The sequence below is a fragment of the Dipodomys ordii genome, unplaced genomic scaffold, assembly GCF_000151885.1.
Source record: "Dipodomys ordii isolate 6190 unplaced genomic scaffold, Dord_2.0 Scaffold59, whole genome shotgun sequence".
Lineage (NCBI taxonomy): Eukaryota > Metazoa > Chordata > Mammalia > Rodentia > Heteromyidae > Dipodomys > Dipodomys ordii.
Genome location: NW_012267275.1, coordinates 3139850 through 3159164, shown reverse-complemented (window position 1 = coordinate 3159164; position 19315 = coordinate 3139850). Strand labels below are relative to the sequence as shown.

The following is a 19315-nucleotide window of genomic DNA, read 5'->3' as shown; positions in this document are numbered from 1 at the left end:
ATTAGAAAACTTGTTGTGTAACATAAGTCGAACTGCTTATATGACACAAGTAGCAATAAATAAAAGTGTCATGCAGTATGTTGAATCATTTAAAAGAAATATATTAAATTGACTATACTTTCTTTTCCAAAACCATGATTTTTAAAATTATATCTCAAGAGCAAAGACTAAAAATATTTCTTTTTTATTTATCTTTTGCTATTTGAAACTGAATCCAGAGCCTCTGCTCTACCACTTGAGCTATGCACCGTCCCTCCCCTCTCCCCAAAAGTTTTCTTTTCAAAGTGAAGTTGGCAATCTACCTGAAAGGTCCTGAAATTCAGGCTTTTGACTGAAGATGAGGTAGTTAGTGGCAATGAAATGAAGTAGCCAAGTGGAAAGGCAATCAGAGTGGTGAAACTGCAAGGAAATGAGAAGGAAAAACATTGCATATAAGGATCATCGTTATGAAATTAAGGCTAGACAGTTGCCTGAGAGAAATCAAGAAGAAGCCTACTTCCAAGTTTGTGTGTGTGTGTGTGTGTGTGTGTGTGTGTGTGTGTGTGTGTATGTATATGTGTATGTGTATACATACACACACACATATATGCCTTCAGGCAACTGTCACTGCTGAGAGAGGGGAACATTATAAATAATAATAAACTTACTTCATTCAATGAAGAAGCAGAAACAATACTAAGTTGATGCTGCTAGAGTGATCAAATGTCTTCAAGCTGAGGCTTGGAGACATTTGTGATTAACAAAAACCATTGCTCTTAAAGATTGAAGCTTTTAATTTACCAACATCATAGAATTCACTAGCTATACTTATATTTCCATCACAGAAAAATATTATAGGGAGCAACAGCCAAAAAAAGTCCATCTGAGGAACAAACATAAAACTATTTTGAGGAGTAAACATCATCAGCCAAAGGGTGTGAGTTTCCATGTGCAAATATTTCTATGAGGAGGTAAGGTTTGAATAGTTGCTTTTAATGGATCTCCTGTTACACTGAGCATGATTTCTCGCATAATTCTCCCCATTCTGAGTTCAAAAAGCTGCATACCAAAGGAAATTCATTCAACCACCAACTCAAGAACTTGCAGAGTAAAGTTTATTATTGGTTTTTTTTTTTGGTGGGGGGCAGTGGGGGAGAGGGAGGTTGGTTGTGAGTCTTGAACTCTAGTACTGGGCACTGTCCCTGAGCTCTTCAGCTCAAGATTAGCACTCTACCACTTGAGCCACAGTGTCACTTCTGGTTTTCTGGTGGTTAATTGGAAATAAAGAGTCTCATGGATGTTCCTACTCAGATCTCAGCTTCCTGAGTAGTTAGGATTACAGGCGTGAGCCACCGGTGCCTGGCCATATTACTGTTATTATCATCCTTGTGATACAATATGTATAACAGGTGGCTTACCATTTGATCCAGTTCTAAGTGTACAGTTCAGTGGCACTAAGTATACTCACATACTTGTGCAACTAGCACCCTACTGAGTTCCAAAACTATTTTATCCAAACTGAAGCTCCCTATCCATTACATAATAACTACTCTTAACCTGCTATCCTTGGGCCCTGGTTATTTATATTTTACTTTCTGTCACTATAAATCTGACTAATCTGGGTCCCTCATTTATTCGTCTAGCTCATGTCTCATAGTATAATGTTTTCCAAGGTTTATCCACATTGTAACATCTAAGCCATTTCTTTATGAAGATCAACAGTATTATACTGTATGTGTATGGCACACTGTTTATCCTCAGACAGACTTTAGGATGTATCCAACTTTTTGTTGTAGATTGTTCTTTTCAGAATTCTCACAAATATTATACAAGTAGTAAATAAGTAGTAATATCATGCAAGCACAGTAAATAATGTTAAGTTATCACCTCACATCTTAAGGAATAAACAAGGACAAGGTCTTCCAATAAGTTATATAGTATGAAAATATCTTAGTATACAAATTAATACATCCCTCTTTTTGTTGTTACACAGAATTTCTGGGCTGGAAGGAACTTTATAGTTTTATATAATATCACATTTCAATTCTTCTTATTTTTAAGCAGATAAACATAAGTTAAAAATAATGGAGTATCCTGCCCATGTAATTGTAACCCCTCTGTACAGTATCTTCACAAATAAAATAAAAAAAATGGAGTATATAACAAAAGATATTATGTCATTAGATGATTGGCCCAGAGCAGATAACCTTCCACCAGAAGGTCAGGACATCAAGATAATGGCCTAAGGCTTATGACTTTGAAAGAGAAGAAAAATCAGAGATAATAGCTGACTGTAAAAATGTGCTTCAAATGCAGAATCTTACATTTTTTGGTGAGTGTGTATGTGTGTGTGTCTGTGTGCACGTGCAGGTACTGAGGTTTGAACTCCCTTAGCTTTGTTGTTCAAGGCTGCTATTCTATCATTTGATCCATACCTCTACTTACAGGTTTTTGCTGGTTAAGTGGAGATTAAAGTCTCATGGACTTTTCTGCTTGTGTTGGCTTTGAACTACAATCCTCAGATCTCAGCTTCCTTAGTAGCTAGGTGTATGTCATTCATGCCTAGCTAGAATCTTAATTTTGACTAAAATTTAAGATACCACAATTGTGAGCTCTTGACAAGAGCTGGAAAGCATATCTTTGTTAAAACTAGTTTTTTGGAAAAGTCTATACTGTCATAATATGTTTAAATTGAAGTAGAAAAAAAGAAAGGCATTAAAAAAATCCACAAACTAAATGGTATTCAACCTCAGAGCTATATAACAAATACAAAGAAATTACCTAACAGCCACAGAAAAGAATCAGATCTGAAGTAAGCCAGGCCCAAAGAAACATAGGTCCCATGGTTTCCCTTATTTTCAATAACTACTATATGTCTGGGACAAGCAGAAAAGGTCAAAAGCAATGTACAGATGACCAGATAAGATAATATTAAGTGAAATGGGGCTGGGAAGGTGGCTCAGTGGTAGAGCGCTTGCGTTGCATGCCTGAGGCCCTGGGTTTGATTCCTCAGCACCACATAAGCAAAAAGAAAAAAAGCCAGGAGTGGTGCTGTGGCTCAAGTGGTAGAGTGCTAGCCTTGAGCTGAAGAGCTGAGGGACAGTGCCCAGGCCCAGAGTTCAGGCCCCACGACTGGACCCAAAAAAAAAAGATAATATTAAGTGAAATGAACCCAAGATAGGGACACAAGTGATTTTTTCTTTCTTGCTATTGTTTCTAACACATAATATACCATGTAATTTTTTTGTTTCTTTGTATGTTCCTCTTCCACAGTATAACCCCTGTTTTCACTGTATTTGATGTCAATGCCCTGCATCTTGTATATATACTTCTCTACTTTGGGGAAGGGAAGGGAAAAAACAAAATGTTTAAATAGGGATACAGGTTGACCCATTGTAACAATGAGATGCACAAGACACTATGTTGAAACCGAAATTTACAAATTAGGTGGGGGGGGAGGGTGTAGTTGTAAAGGTGGAAGGGAAGGGATGGTAAGGGAAAAACAAAGGAGGAAGCAACAATGCTTGATAAGAAATGTACTCATTACCTTGCTCATGTAACTATAAACCCTCTGTACAGTATTTTTACAATAAAAACATATATTAAAAAAGAATCAGAACTTATGGACCCAGGTAGCCAAATATTAGATATACTTTATAAGAATACTATTAAATTTTAATATGAGAGTAAATACAACTTCATAGTATTGAAGTTTGAATAGATATTGCTTAAATGTCAGAGAGAAGGGATGATCATTTCAGTGTGAAATTGATTTGACTGAGCAAAATAAACAAGGATCATTTGTGTATTAAGAGATGGAGTATGGCCAGGCACTGGTGGCTCACGTCTGTAATCCTAGCTACTCAGGACGCTGAGATCTGAGGATCATGGTTCAAAGCCAGCCTGGGCAGGAAAGACCGTGAGACTCCTATCGCCAATAAACCACCAGAAAAACCCTGGAAGTGGAATTGTGGCAACTCAAAGTAGTAGAGTGCTAGCCTTGAGCTAACATTTAAGAGACACTGGGACAACACCTGGGCCCTAAGTTCAAGCTCCATGATGATGATGAGAGAGAGAGATAGAGACAGAGACAGAGAGACAGAGAGCATACAATTTATTTGATAGAAATAAAAGAACCAGTTAGAATCATAGTAGACAATCAGGAGAAGGTAAGAGAGAATAAAAGGAAAAGTAAGAATACCAAAATTGCTCATCTCCAAAAGAAGGCATGAATGATGCTCAGTCTCACACTGCATTTTATTAAATTCCTCACACAGTTGGTAAGACATTCCAACAAAGGGCATTTTGCAAGGGTTAACAAACTATACTAGCTTCTCCTATATAAAAGTTTCACTTTCAAACATAAACAGGCAATGAATGAAGAGATCAATGAATTTAGTCTAATCACACCTATCCTTATACAGGGACTCATCTTGTCATTTTTCTTTTAGAAGTTATCATTTTTTTGGTAGGAGGGGAGAGGGATTCAATGGAAATTCAACTTTCCATCACGCCTGTGTGACTCAGTAAGGCACTACACTCAAATGACTTTGGTTAAGGACCGCTACTGAAAGAAAAACTCCACATCCATAAATTGCTTAATCACAGACACCACTGTGTCTCATAAAGATATTTTTAAAATACCTCATGAAAATATTTAAAAGGTTAATATATGGCTGGTTGCTGTGGTCAGGGCTCAGGACTGGCTATCACTTTAGTCGAGAGACTGAAGAGTTCACCGCCACCCTGAGTCCTGATAACTAGCATTTCACAGTGGCCTTCTGGAGACAATGCCTTAATCCAAAGAAGTGACTTGAGGATAAAGAACTTCAGGTGCATTCCATCATAACCAGCACGAAGTTTTCTTTGGAAGGAAAAACTGGTCACACAAAATGGACTCACCAATCATGTCAGCCCATGGCTGGAGGGCAACCAATCACACCAGTGCTGAAGTAGATGTCCAAGGGCTCTGAAGTTGTAGAGAGCTGCCCCAGAACCTGGATTCTGGACACATTGGAACATCATTTGGATGTCACTGGTTAGCTGACTGCTCAGCTAACAGATTTGTTTTTAATCCTCTTCCAGTTATCATTCTTCTTTCTATGCTTGTGTGGATTTCACATATTCCTGGACAACAGCAGCAGCTCGTAATTCTCAGACACTGTCATTCCTCCCATGACTGTGTTTCTGAATCCTCTGAGATCACCAGCCAAAGTGTGTGGAACATGTGCTGCACTGTGACAGCATGGCCAATGCTCATTGAGAGAAGCCCTAGACTTGTGATAATCCCTGACCCTTCCAGTCTCAAAGTGATAGAAGAGTAGGTTATAATCAAGACCTGATGAGACTACAAGTGACAGCAAATATGAGCACAACCATAGGTCTAATTCTGCATAGAATGAATACCTGAAGACACTGGACATGGATAGATAGCTATGCTTCTCAGTGCCACTTCCTGAAGGGCAGCTGGTGGAAACTCTGGTGACCACAACTGTGTGATGGAAGCCAGGAAAGTGACTCATAAAACTATGTACCTATCCAGCAAGAGCAGGTCCCACCCCTCCCCCAACCAAACTGGACATGGTTGTATGGGGGAGGGACTGCGGGAGCAGCTCTCATCTTGACTCCACCCATTCTGCCTGGATCACAAGGTTCTGACCATGCCCCCTATTTTTCATGTTTCTCTCTGACCAATGGGATATAAGAACTGGGGCCACACCCATATTTCATGCTGCCTAGTAGCACTGGTGTTCCCTTTGTTGATTTATACCACTATCATCAGTTGAGGAAAATAGAGGTGGCTGAGTGGTTGAGTGACAGAATTGAGGTCATTTTGGAGATACAGTAGGAAATAGACATAGTTGGTGGTGATTTCGAGAATAAAGATGATTTCAGAGCCTGGGAATGTGGCCCTTCCGCCTTTTCCATCTCAGAGCTGGGATGTCTGAACTAACAAGACCCAAAAAAAAAAAAAGCTGCAGGAAAGAAACTGCTGCAAGAATACCAGCAGAAGATTTGTCCCGATAGACCTGCAGAATCTAAGAGAAAGAAGAACATGAGATATGAAAAGGAAAAGGAGATATCCCCAAGATGGACACCACAGGGGACTGTAATTCAAAGAGGGTGTGGCCAAAGATCACATTAACCTTTGGGCCTTTGGGCACAGTGCTGCCAGGGTCTGGAGTGTCACAGGCCCCAGTAACACCAAGGATCTGGAAAGGTGCTACCACAACACCTGACCGTTGCCCTGGACTCCAGCAGAACATGAAACCAGCAGCTCTGGGCTGTGATTGAAAACTGTAGCAGGAAAAGAAAGACCTGCAGGATCAACAGGAAAAAGAGAATGAGAAGAAGCACTGAAGGAAGCCCTGAAGACAGAGCTGGAGCTCCACAAGCTATCAATACAGATGTTGATTTCAGAAAAATCTGATTTACAATCTGCCCTGGTTCATGTGCACCAGGTGGCCAAGGAAAAGGACTGCAGCATGAAGATCATACCAGCCTCCAGCAGGTTTCACAGCAGTGCATTGCAGAACTGGAGATGACATTGTCTACAGTCTTCACCATGCAGAATGAGCAGAGAGGAACATCTTAGAGCTCATTAAATATCTGAATAATGTGAAGTTGCAGCTCCAGGGAAAGGTCAGAAGCTATGATGACCTGGAGGAAGAGAACACCTAGATGGCAAGAGAGGCTGAAAGTGCTCCTGACATAAAAGGCCAAATGAAGATCAAAGTTTATGCGTTACAACAAGCACTAGAGGAGCAGACAGAGCTGGAAAGACAAATAGACAGCAGGAAAGAGTTGGAGAAAGACACCTTTTCAGTGGACCTGAGGCTAGATGGGTCCATGTAGAGGAAGGAGAAGGAGCAGTAGCTCTTGGAGCAGATGAGCCAAGTGAGAGTGGAGAAAGAGCAATGGGTGAGGCAGGTGTTAGAACTAAAGAGCAAGCTGGGGAGCTGAGAAAGCAGCTAGCAGAGCCACAGTTACTGCAACCCCCTGCAGGACCATCTCTGGCTGAGCAGCAGCTGTAGGCCCAGGCCTTCCAGATGCAGGAGGAGCTCAAGAACCTGGAGGAACAACTTCAATGCAGATGCAAGAAAACCAGAGTCTCAGTCTCCTGAACCTGGAAGAGCTGGAGTGTCTGTGGATACTGGAGAAGAAGGCCGAGGAATGGGATCAGCATGCTGAGGACTGATATAAGATGCTTGAGACAATGGAAAAGAAACATGAGACAATGAGATGCACACTTGTGCACAACCAAGACCTGAAAGATCAGCTGGCCCAGTTACAGAATGCCTGCCACAGACTGAGTGGTGAGAAGGAGGAGCTCACCAACATCCTGCACTCAGAGCACAAGTAAAGAAACATCCATGAGAAGTTAGAAGAATGGAAAGAGATGGCTGAATCAAAGAGCCAAGCAGCTCAGAATCTGCAGGAGCTGCATAACCAGTACCTGGCTCAGAACCACCTGTGAATAGCACATAGTCTCCAATCAGCTGCTGACCTCAGAGAAGGAGGCCCTGCAGCAGCACTTGCTGAGACATCTGCAGGAGCAGGTGTAGAGCAAGTTGGGGAACCAGATGGTTCCTCAAGACTTACAGGAAGTGCCTGGAAGCAATCAGACATAGAACATGCAGCTGTGGGCCTAGCTGAGCTTACAAGTTTTCCCTAGGGAAAGTGAAAGATCAAGCAAAAAAGAGAAGGATGAGGCCACTACACCTGATATGACTGTTCCAAAGGATGTAGACAACCACCAACTATGTGGAATTTTTACCTTGAAGTGCTATCCGTTGCTGAATCAAAGAAGGTAAAACTCAGCTGGCAGCTGCAGGAGCAGCAGGCCCACTGCAGGTACCTAGCCTACCTGGCATCCTAGTGCTAGATAAAGCTGGAGCAGCAGGCCCTCTTCCCCAAGAGGTGAAACTGTGGCATGTCCGGGGACAGGAAGCAGTACACACAGGTGCCCAAATAGAAACCGACAAGGTGGACATCAGAGTCAAGAGCATGACCTTTAAAACATCAATGTAGCCAGCTGTAAGAACACATGAACACCATCTAAGAGTCTAGAGTTCTCTACAAAGAACAGATGGAAGTCCTAGATGAGCTGTGTCATCTGGCAAAGATGAGTGTGTCCTCTGGCTGTCCCAGGAGAAGAGGGAAAAGCAGCGGCAGAAGGTGCTCTTGCACCTTGCAGGTGAAGGCACAGAGTGCCAGGACAACATGCCGGCAGCCACCCACACCTCTGCTGCTGTGGGCCCACTCAGACCTGTCAGGCCCCACAGAGATGTAAATTATAGAGGAGCAGCAGAGTTTTGAAGAGGTACAACTTGAAGACTACATGAAGCCTTCCCAAGGAGAGGCTAAGGCAACCTGCTCCATGGAAGACCTCACCACAGAGCAGATTGTGCCACTGCTGCCCAATATCCAGCACCATCAAGACTGCAGGCTTGAGCAATGAACCCCCCTCCTCTTTCTTCTCTAGACTGATGCAAACGATGAGTTTGAGATAATTACTATCTAAAGGCCTAGAAGCCACCACCTAGAGAAGCGAGCTCCTGTCCTCTTGCCTTACTTTGAGACATGGCAGCTGGGTGGCATTCTCTCAGGCCTTGTTACAATGGGAAATGGGAAAGGGTAACTACAGGGCAGACATTTCTAGGAGGTGGCCCAAACTCTAGGGACATCTAATAGTCTTTTGGTTGCCAGGAAATGAGGACCACATGATGGTTATTTCAGAGAGTAAATTCTCTACAAAAGGAAGATGGGGAGCAAGGGCGTAGTTTTAGTTTATTGTATGAGTGATGTTATTTTATAAATTACTTCCATATTAGCATACTCATGATATTATTTTCAGCTATATTTTCACATTTATGTAGTAGTTTTCATAATTCTTCAGATTATTTTAAGGAAAAATTTATATTGTTTCCTCAAGTAAGTTATTTCATGATTTAACATTAGATGTTGGTGCAGTCACACACTTCTTAAAAGTCTGAAACATCGCAACACTGAATTTTCTCCTTTGTAGTTTAATATACTACAATGGTGGTAAACTGAGGTGATAAAATAGTACAGACTGTGACAAGAAGAAAAGGTTATTAAACCTGACAGTTTGGAAAAAAAGAAAAAACTACTCATAGAACAAATAGAGGTAGGTGTCCAGTAGTGGCAAAACACACACCAAAGGAGTACAGACATGTAATGCAGAATAATATACCCAACTACTGATCATCTCTGAAGAATAAACAAGCCTCTCGAGTTTTCACTATTGAATTTTTCAAGCGATAAATGTGGCATACTGTTCATCAAATCTATAGAAATATTAAAATTCAAAAAAAGGTTAGTAAGTTTTTGTTGTTTTTTAAATCACACACCTTGGCCTTTTTGAGTAGGTCGACGATGTCAAGGTTCATGGAAGCCAGCTCCCGGCTGGGCATGCTCTGCAGCTGTGTGATGATGAACAGCTCACAGATGTGCTGCAGCCTGGAGACTTGGTACATCTCAGCACAGATGAGGAGACACATGGCCTGGAAGATGCCAGCTGATGAGAGGAGAGAAAGAAGAGAAAAACAGGTGATAAAACTTGCTTTTATCACCCAAAACAGAAAGCACACACACCCAACAAGAATGAGATTGATGGTATTATCTGGTGTAGACAAGAATTCCCTCCAGGCTAGTCAGCATTCCAAACCGTGACACCATTTTATAAGAATCCAATGAAGTTGCCACACTCAGAAGGAAGTCTTTTTTTCTTTAAAGTCACCAGGAGGTGATTCTGTAACTGCCCTTCATCAATGCAGAGCTATCAGCTCATTACACTGTTAGCTAAACTCAATCCCTGTGATGTTGCTTTCTTGGCTTTAGTCCTCCCCAGGCTTGTTTTGTTTTCACTGTGGTAAAATACATGTAACACAAAACATACCAGTTCCATGATTTAAGCATGCAATTGAGTGTTGTGAAATATAGTCACGTTGTTGTGAGCGAGTGTATCAACAAGACATCTCCAGAACATCATTCAACTTCCCAACCTGAAACTCCACATACCCACTCCAATACCACTCCCTCTAGTTTCTGGCACCCGTCCAGCTGTTTTCTTGCTTGGTTTTGTTCTGGCTCCACTAGGGTTTGAACTCAGGGCCTCTCACTCAATACATAGGCACTCTATGATTCCTCCAGGCCTTTTTGCTTTATTTTCTGAAGAAGGTCTCAGTTTTTGCACAGGCTGGCCTGGGCTGCAATCTCCTATTTATGCTTTCCCCAGAGCTGGGATGACAAACAGCTACCACCATACTCAGCTTTGAATTCAATGAAATGAGCTGTCCTTAACTTTTTGTCTAGCCTGGCCTTGAACCACAATCCAATTTGTCTCCTAAGTAACCAGGATTATAGGCAGGAGTCATTACACCTGGCCTGTTTGTCTCTTTAAAATGTAATTTTATACATAATTTTCATGTAATTCTCTTCCTTAAACTCTTTACATTCTTTTGTAGCTATGGAACTAAGAACACAGTAAATATTGAACACGAATAGAGTAACAGTCTATGAATGAATACAGTAACATTGTAATTTTCCCAATGCATTTATTCTAATATTTGGCTCAAGTCTGTTAATTTTCATTTTCTCTGCATACCTTTCACAACTGTAAAAGTACTTTTCCTAAACTCATTGTCACTTTCCTGAACAATTTTTTCCTGGTTAGCAAGGTAAAATTTAAAATTAGCAACAACTTCAATTACTTTACTTGAGATGATGATTAAAAAACCAAGTTTTGCCAGGTGCTAGTGGCTCACTCCTATAACCAAAGCTGAGGATCTGAGGATCACAGTTCAAAGCACAGCCTAAGCAGTAAAGTCCCCACAAGGGTCTTATGTACAATTTAATCACTCAAAAACTGTTAGTGGAGCTGTGGCTCAAAGTGGTAGAGTATTAGCCTTGAGCAAAAGAGCTCACTGATAGCACTCAGACAATGAGTTCAAATCCTATTACTTAAAATTTGACCACTTCTAAATTTTAATATACAAATTTCCCACTATTAAAACAAGTCATATTGCTGGGTGCCAGTGGCTCATGCCTGTAATCCTAGCTACTCAGGAGGTTCAGATCTGAGGATCATGGCTCAAAGCCTGCCCAGGCAGGAAAATCCGTGAGACTCCTATCTCCAATAAACTACTCAGGAAAAGCGGAAAGGGGCACTGTGGCTCGTGTGATAGAATGCTAGCCTTGACCTCAGGGATAGGACCCACGTCCTGAGTTCAAGCCCCAGGACTGGCAGAAAACAAAAACAACACATTGTCACACACAAAAAAACAACAGACTGCTTTCATTTTTCTTAAGCAAAAAATGATAAACTGGTCCTTAACACAGACAGTAACAACGGGCTCTAAAACCAGATTAATTAAACAAAAGAAGGAATTTTCTTTTTGGAACTACTAAAACTTTTCATTAGAGGGCTCCTGACATTTAAAGCTTACTTCAGCAATTTTCAATTCATGAAAGCAGTGGACCTAAAGAGAGGTGTATGTTTATGTTTTCCCTCTGCTAGGGTGTCTAGCTGAGACTTCAGTTGCAAATCTCAGCTGCATGGGGCTTATTCTAGTTGTGTTTGTGGTGGGAGCCATCTGGTGGTCAAAGGGTAAATAATCAAAGGTGCTTCCATGGCTGTAAGACAGGGCTCTCTCTCTATGCTTGTTGAAAGGATTTTGTTATTTCTCCAAGGTACCTCCTTTATGGGAAATTTGCAAGATTTGTTCTAACCCGTAGGTGCTAAAAATGATTGGTTCCTGGTCAAAGACAGTCTTTGGTTAGTGCATTTGGAAATAAAGCCTACAGTCCTCTAAGTATTATAAATATCTTCAGCTATGTTTTGAGAAAAGTACATTTTAAGATGCTGAATGGCTTCACACATCTTAGATTGATATCAGTAGTTTATGCATGTAATCCTGACTAAAATTTTGAGGATTATGACTGAAGATGAGCTAAGGAAGAAAAATTCACAAGACTCCTTTTCAAACAGTGCTGGGTATAGTGGTACATTAACTCCTAGATATATGGGAGGTTGAGATTGGGAGGACTCAAGTTCTAGAGCAGCCCAGGAAGAAAGTCTTTGAAACTCTGTATCAGTAGAAGCTGGGCATGGTAAACACCTGTCATCCTATGACAGAAAGCATAAAATAGGGACTTAGGCAGGAAATGAGGCTCTATCTAAAAAACAAACAAACAAAAAACAAACAGCACAAAAGAGGCTCAGAGGTGTGGCTTAGCTGCAGAGCACTTGCTTAGCAGTTATAAGGTCCTGAGTTCAAAACAAACCCAACATCCTTCAGGCCATAAAGAAGACCAAAAATTATCCAAAGTCCTTATCATTGTCCCAATCAAACCAGAACAATAAAAGTAGGCACCCAACCTTTTTATGAGGTGTCCTCTGCCCAAATCCACAGAATAGCCCCAAACACCTACATTCCTGGTATGCCTACAGTGATCAGTAGGCTGCTGATTTTGGCTGAGACTTGTTAATTTATGCCAGAATAGAAGAGTTCATAGAAGTCTCTCAACCATTGTTCCTTCATTTGAAGTAACTGAAATTCCATTGTTGTCCAGAGATCATCTCCAACTGCTTAGCACATGCCTTGGTGTTAAATCTGTTCTGCACCAACTAGAGCAGATTTCACAGGAACTTATCAACTTAAGTGACAAGGAAACTAACTGAAATATCACCTAGCATGTCTGCTGCTCACCTGGGCAACAAGAGTCCGTGTATAGGTATTCTAAAAATGACAAGAAAGTCTCTTTAGAAACACCATAAACTGGAATCAGGACACTCTTTGCTTCCATGTAATTTCCATTAAACATGGCTGCCATCACTTCACAACGGGCCACCAAGATGGCTCTGTGGGCTGGCACTGTAGTACCTGAAAGAAGGAAAGTCAAGTAAGATCAACTTGTGAAGAGTTACACTACTACCTATTTTCTTTCTAACTAGAGTAGCATTGTATTAGGTACAGCTAAACAAATATAGAAACTACATTTGGGGATGACAATCAGCATCACTTGGGAGATGTTTTAGTTTTAAGCTAAACATCAAAAAGAATGCAGAAGTTGACTCAAACTAATAATGTGCAGGCTATTCATTATTTAGTTCACATTTTCTGAAGAGAGAAACATGGAAATGACATTTGTTGCTTTATACTTCTAGTAGAACTATTAGAACTTTCTGACTGGCTTGAAATAGCACCCCGGAATCCTCCCAAGAAAACAACTCCATTCCCCTTCTTGGCAAACTTGCACAAAACACTTAGCCAAGCTTCCTCCTCTTATTAGAAAGAGGAAACTGTAACAAGTAAACCACAAACAGTCCATACCTTACAGTAGGTATGTCAAACGCATCTCTTGTGGAATCAAAGAAAGCACTTGAGAACTTATGAAAATTTGGTATGAGCCGGGCGCCAGTGGCTCACACCCATAATCCTAGCTACTCAGAAGGCTGAGATCCGAGGACCTCGGTTCAAAGCCAGCCCAGGCAGGAAAGTCCGTGAGACTCTTATCTCCAATAAACCACTCAGAAAACCGGAAGTGGCACTGTGGATCAAGAAGTACAGCACTAGCCTTAAGCTGAAGAGCTCAGGGACAGCGCCCAGGTCTAGAGTTCAAGCCCCACAACAGACACAAAAAAAAATTTTTTTTTTAATTGGAATAAGGTGACCTCTTCTGTCTTTCCAGAAAACAATTCCCCAGGAAGCCACTCTTTTCTACTCTTCTATATGAGCAATTACTTCTTGTTGAACTGTCAGGCCATCTCAGCCCATACCCCACACTGAAGCTTATTAGCTCATTAAACTGAACTGCTAGAGCAAGCTTGCTTAGCTCTCCAGCTGTTGCTCTACCACACAAAGGCAGCACCAGAAAGGGGGTATAAGTGGCCTGGGATTCACAAAGTGGTAAAGCAGTTTTTACCATCACTGAAGGAGACCAAGTGTCCACACTGCTAGCCTTCAGTTCAGCCTCTATTACATTCATAAGTCATATTCAAGCAACAACCATGTGCCAATCATTGTGTTTGGAATTGAAGACACAAAAGTTAGGAAGTCAAAGCTACTCTTACTCTTACTTACAACAGTTTTAGTTAGTGAAGACCTCACTGCTAGTGGATGACTAAGCTGCCTCCTTCCAGAAAGCAATACTATGAGCCAAAGCACTCTGCTCTGCCCAAGAATTCACCTACATAGCCATAAAAATCTCATACTTACCATAATATATGTTCTTCTCTAAAATATTTACAATTGGGTTCTTCATTCCCTTAAATATAAGCGAAACACCTTTTGACTCAGTGAGGAATCAAAGAGCTCCATGTAAGCACAGTGGCTTTGTCCCAAGCCAGTCATCTCTCTGAGGAACCACAGGCAACCCATAATATTGCCAGCGGAGCCCAGTGGTTGGCACTGTGGTTTACACAGCCACACCTCCCCCAGAAACAAGAAAGCAGTTTCAGGAATCACATTACCCCTGCCCCATAAACACCACCTACCAGCAGCAATGTGACAGTTTTGCCCACCAAGAGGACTGACTGTATTCCATAGTTAAAGCATGCTGGGTATATTTGTAGCCAGCAATTGACAAGAAATTAAAACAGGTAATGAAGTTTGGCTTGTAATTTTTTTTGTTAATATTTTTTTATTGTGAAAATACTGTACAGAGGGGTTACAATTACATGGGCAAGATAATGAGTACATTTCTTATCAAGCATTGTAGCCTCCTCCTTTGTTTCCCCTTCCCATCCCTTCCCATCCTCCTCCGGCCCCCCCACCTGGCTTGTAATTTTAAGGTCCAAAATTTTCTAAGATGAATAAGCTATCTTTCAAAAAAAGCCCAGAAAATTTATATACATAGCTTAAACAAATTGGATGATGTATCATTTGAGTTAAGCAGAGGGATTTAAGTGACTAAAAATACAAATGAACAGCAGATAGGGATGAATTTCCTAAATAAGACTGGAAATTTTAACAGAAATTTCCATTGATAAGGTTACAACAGAGTTATAAAACCAGCAACAAAATACCTGAAACAGTCAAGCATTTCAAAAATCATTTTGAGCTTGGAAATTAATGTGAAAAACCATTAGGCTGCCCACGAAGACAACATCAACTTTTTGTTACTCAGGTCTCTGAACAACTGTTTTAGAAAGTGGTGTCTTATGAATATGTAGCACAATACACAAGTATGGTTCCATTTTTAATACTGTATATAAAAAGATATCCTAGGAGAACAAAATTAGTGTTTATGCCTGATTGGCAATTGGATGCAAGTGAAGGATTACTTATAGGGAAAAAAATACCAATTTCCTTTTCAAAAGATAAACATGTTCTTTGAAAATGTCAAGGCCAAACTATCTCTTTTTTATGCTGTTCATGTGATATCACAGCTTAAGAAACTTCTTTTCTAAGGTAAAGGAACACTAAGAAACAAAATAAGCCAAATATATTGGCTTAAGCCTGTTATCCTAGCTATTTGTGAGGCAACTGACCAGATGGAGTTCAAAGCCAGCCTGGATACAAAAAAAAAAATGGCAAGATTCCTTTTTCCTCAATGCCTGGACAACATGGTGCATACCTGTTAGCCAGCCACAGCAGAATCACAATGGCTTGGCTCAGTGGCATGTAGCTGTCATCTCAGTGATGCAGAGAAGCACAAAGAGAAGAATCACAGCCCAGACCAGTCTGGGTATAAAATGAGACCTGATCTTGAGAATAATCAACCCCCAAAATGACTGGAAGAATGGCTTATGTGGTAGAGGGCCTATCTTGCAAGTGCTAAAGCCTTGAATGCCAAACAAATTTAAAGGCTCAAATGGTTTTGTCACTTTATATAATCAAATATCTGTTTTTCTTCACATATTAAAATACAATAGCATACTTTTCCTTTTGCATACTACTATCTAGGTTTTGAAACCCAAATATTTAGATTGTATTTGGTTTCATTCTAAAAAAAAAAAAGAAAGAATACTTGCTTAATTTGAGAGGTTTAGAATATATTCAATGTAAGTTAACAGGAAAGAAATGTAATTTGTAAAGGTACTTTTCACGTGACACAGGTTTAAATGTTAAAAGGAAATTCCTGTCTTTCTACGTCATTCCTAAATATTTCCAAGACTAACTTTAGAACTATTGTAATAATTTTATTTTATTTTATTTTATTTGTGAAGCAAATAAATAGCAATGGTCACCTATTATGGAGACAGTATCCATGTCAGAGTTTTACATTCCATGTCAACTCCAGAAGCTGGTGACAGCTGGACCATTCTAAAAAAAAAGCTCACTGTGGCACCTAGGTTCAAAGGAAAATGTACCAATACCCACCCAACCATGCTGGCTGCCACTGTAAAGTCAGGCCTCTGCTCATCATTCATGTGTCCTTCTCCATGGGGAGAAGTTAAAATTCCTATCTCATAGGTAGAAAAGCAAAGGTGTTCCAAATTATGACTGCTAAAATTTCAAAGTCACTTTTCCACTGTATTTGAAGTTTTCAAGGTCACTTATCAAATTCCACTGGTATTTGGAGGTAAATCTTAAAGGAACAGAAATATAAAGTGAAACCACCAAATTTGAGCAAAGATCCCAGCCAGGTCTTTCTGGTCTATATGAGTAACACTCCATCAAGGCAGACTGGTATGCTGGCTCCCCTAAATTGTTACATAGATTTTATTCTCATTTAGGTTTCTTAAGTCTCTTAGGAGGCTGAGTGATGTTCATACTCCAAATTGGAGTGAAGAAGTTGAACACTTATTGCATGTGTCTTCAAATTTACTATTATTATGTGAGGAGAAGACATTAAAGTAAATAATTTTAATGTACAGACAGAAAAACTGCAAGCAGTGACAGAACAATTGTCTCACAGGCACAAGGCCCTGAGTTCAAACTGTAGAACTGATAAGAAAAAAATGTAAGAATATCTAAAACTTCACTATAATATATTAAAACTATTTATAATGAAGGTTTGAGATGGGCCAACCATTATTCTTAAAGCTTACTACAAATTGGTTTACCAACCATTATTCTTAAAGCTTACTACAAATTGGTTTAAAATATACAAATGTCCCCATTTGGGGTATAAAACATTTAAATTAATAAATGGATCACGAGGAGATACATTCACACCAAAAAACAGCTGATTCCATTCACAAAAAAAGGACATTAGTTTTTCAAAGTGAAATTAATATTTGGCTGTCTGTTCATAACTACAATCAGAAACCACAGGCCCAAATGTTGTTACACTGAGATGTATTAATATGACCTTATAAAGCAAATCGCCTAGGCCTGGTATAAATTTCCAGAGAATGATAAGAATATTAAACTGTCTTTTAAAAAAGAACAATAGCTATGACTATGCCATTCTGAAATCAATCTAGTTTCCCTGGCCGCACTAACCAGGTGTCTTACCTACTTTGGAGTTAGAAAGGTACAAATCTCTGCCTCACCATCGCTGGACAAGGTAGGGTATGAGTAACAAACCAGAATGTCAGGCAACTGCTGCAACAGCAAGAGCAAGAGTACACCAGTGTTGCTTAAAGACTTGATCTTTATAGCTGTGGTCTCTAGTACAGTTGCCGCCATCACTCAGTACTACTGAATTACTCATGAGATACTATCAATAATGTATACAAATTTCTCATTACCAAAATGTTTAATAAACCAGAACAAATTTGCCTTTTGATTTGCACAATTTCAGCTTCATGTCTAGATTCAAATCTTTTTAAAGCTGTATCAGTTATGTAAGAAAAAAAAAGATACAAACACACTTAATGCTATAGATAGGTTGAAACAAGCACTCTCCATATACAGCCAATAGAAATGCAAATTGTTCTCAGTCTTATGTGAACATATACAATATAATAAACTTTGGATATTAAAATATTTATATTCTTTGACTAAGGATTTAACATCAAGCAAATAATCTTAATTTCAGAGTTAGATACTTACACTGAATCTTTCAATGCAGTTGTTGTTATTTTAATAGTAAAAATGTAGTAAACACCTAAGTTTTTATCTCTAGCATAAAAAAGATATAACCATATAAAAAGACATTTAAAATGTTGAGGTTTTTAAGATTATAAAAAATATATATATGGGTTGGGAAAGTGGCTCAGTAGTAGAGTGCTTGCCTCGCATGCATGAAGCCCTGGGTTTGATTTCTTAGCACCACATAAGCAGAAAAAGCCAGAAGAGGTGCTGTGGCTCGAGTGGTAGAGCACTAGCCTTGAGCTGAAGAGCTGAGGGACAGTGCCCAGGCTCAGAGTTCACACCCTATGACCGACCAAAAAAAAAATGTATATGAGCTGGGTGCCGGTGGCTTCATGCCTGTAATCCTAGATACTCAGGAAGCTGAGATCTGAGGATTGTGGTTCAAAGCTAACCCAGGCAGGAAAGTACATGAGACTCCTATTTTCAATTAATCACAAGAAATAGCACTGTGGCTCGAGTGGTAGAGTGCTAGCCTTGAGCTGAAGAGTTGAGGGACAGTGCCCAGGCCCAGAGTTCAAGCCCTATGACCAACAAAAACAAAAAATGTATTTGATACACATTTTAAATAAAGGATATAAAATTTGAACGATTGTATTTATTGCCTGGTCTTCTGCTTTAAGCAGAGGAAAAATAACAAATATACCCAAATCAAACATTTGGGTGTTACTGTGTATTGTCTTATGAGTCATTTTATTTATTTATTTTTTTCATCTTTATGTATTATCTGAGTATCTTTCAATAAGAATCTACAATATTTTTCTAATCAACACTATTCTCATTCTAAAGATAACCACAATTCACAATATGGTCTCTATTACCAGGCCCCCACCTTTTTTATACATCTTTGAACAAAACAGGCATATTTTCTATCAATGAGGCTATTCTGTGAAAACTGGTCTATAACAAATCATATGACTTTCACAATAAGAAAAGATTATTTCCTCTGCCATTTTCCTGGTTTAGAATGCCTCTCAATTTTGTTGGTGCCCTTTGCTTTGCTTCTTTCTCTAAATTTTGGAAGGATTCCAGAAATGTATTAGAGTAAGCTAAGTATGCTGCCTTCAGGCCCACACTGGTGAATTCACACCTCTAGGTGGGATGATGGACACATACTTTAATTCACTCAACTAATTCTAACTCAAAGTTTCTTAGTATTCTCAAAGCTATCATCATACAAGTGCAGCAAGAATAGAAAGATAGCTACTAGTGAGTTATGCAACTCTCAATACTAACAAGACCCTTCTAGAATCTGTGGTTCACCTTCCTTGATTAGATGATATGATAGGAAGACTATACAGGTCAATGACTCACCCAAGGACATACAA

The 19315-nt window shown here is 39.7% G+C and overlaps 1 protein-coding gene across 2 annotated transcripts in view; it reads right to left on the bottom strand.

Moving 5' to 3' along the window:
• The window catches only part of Rhobtb3 (Rho-related BTB domain containing 3), a 62756-nt gene that overhangs the window by 1732 nt on the left and 41709 nt on the right, over positions 1 to 19315 (bottom strand). For both annotated transcript variants that reach the window (XM_013022075.1, XM_013022074.1), the window contains exons 9-11: positions 12714 to 12887; positions 9354 to 9520; positions 303 to 399 (exon numbers count right to left, since the gene is read on the bottom strand). In XM_013022075.1, coding sequence (XP_012877529.1) covers positions 303 to 399; positions 9354 to 9520; positions 12714 to 12887 — 438 coding nt within the window. The remainder of the gene's footprint in view (positions 1 to 302; positions 400 to 9353; positions 9521 to 12713; positions 12888 to 19315) is intronic.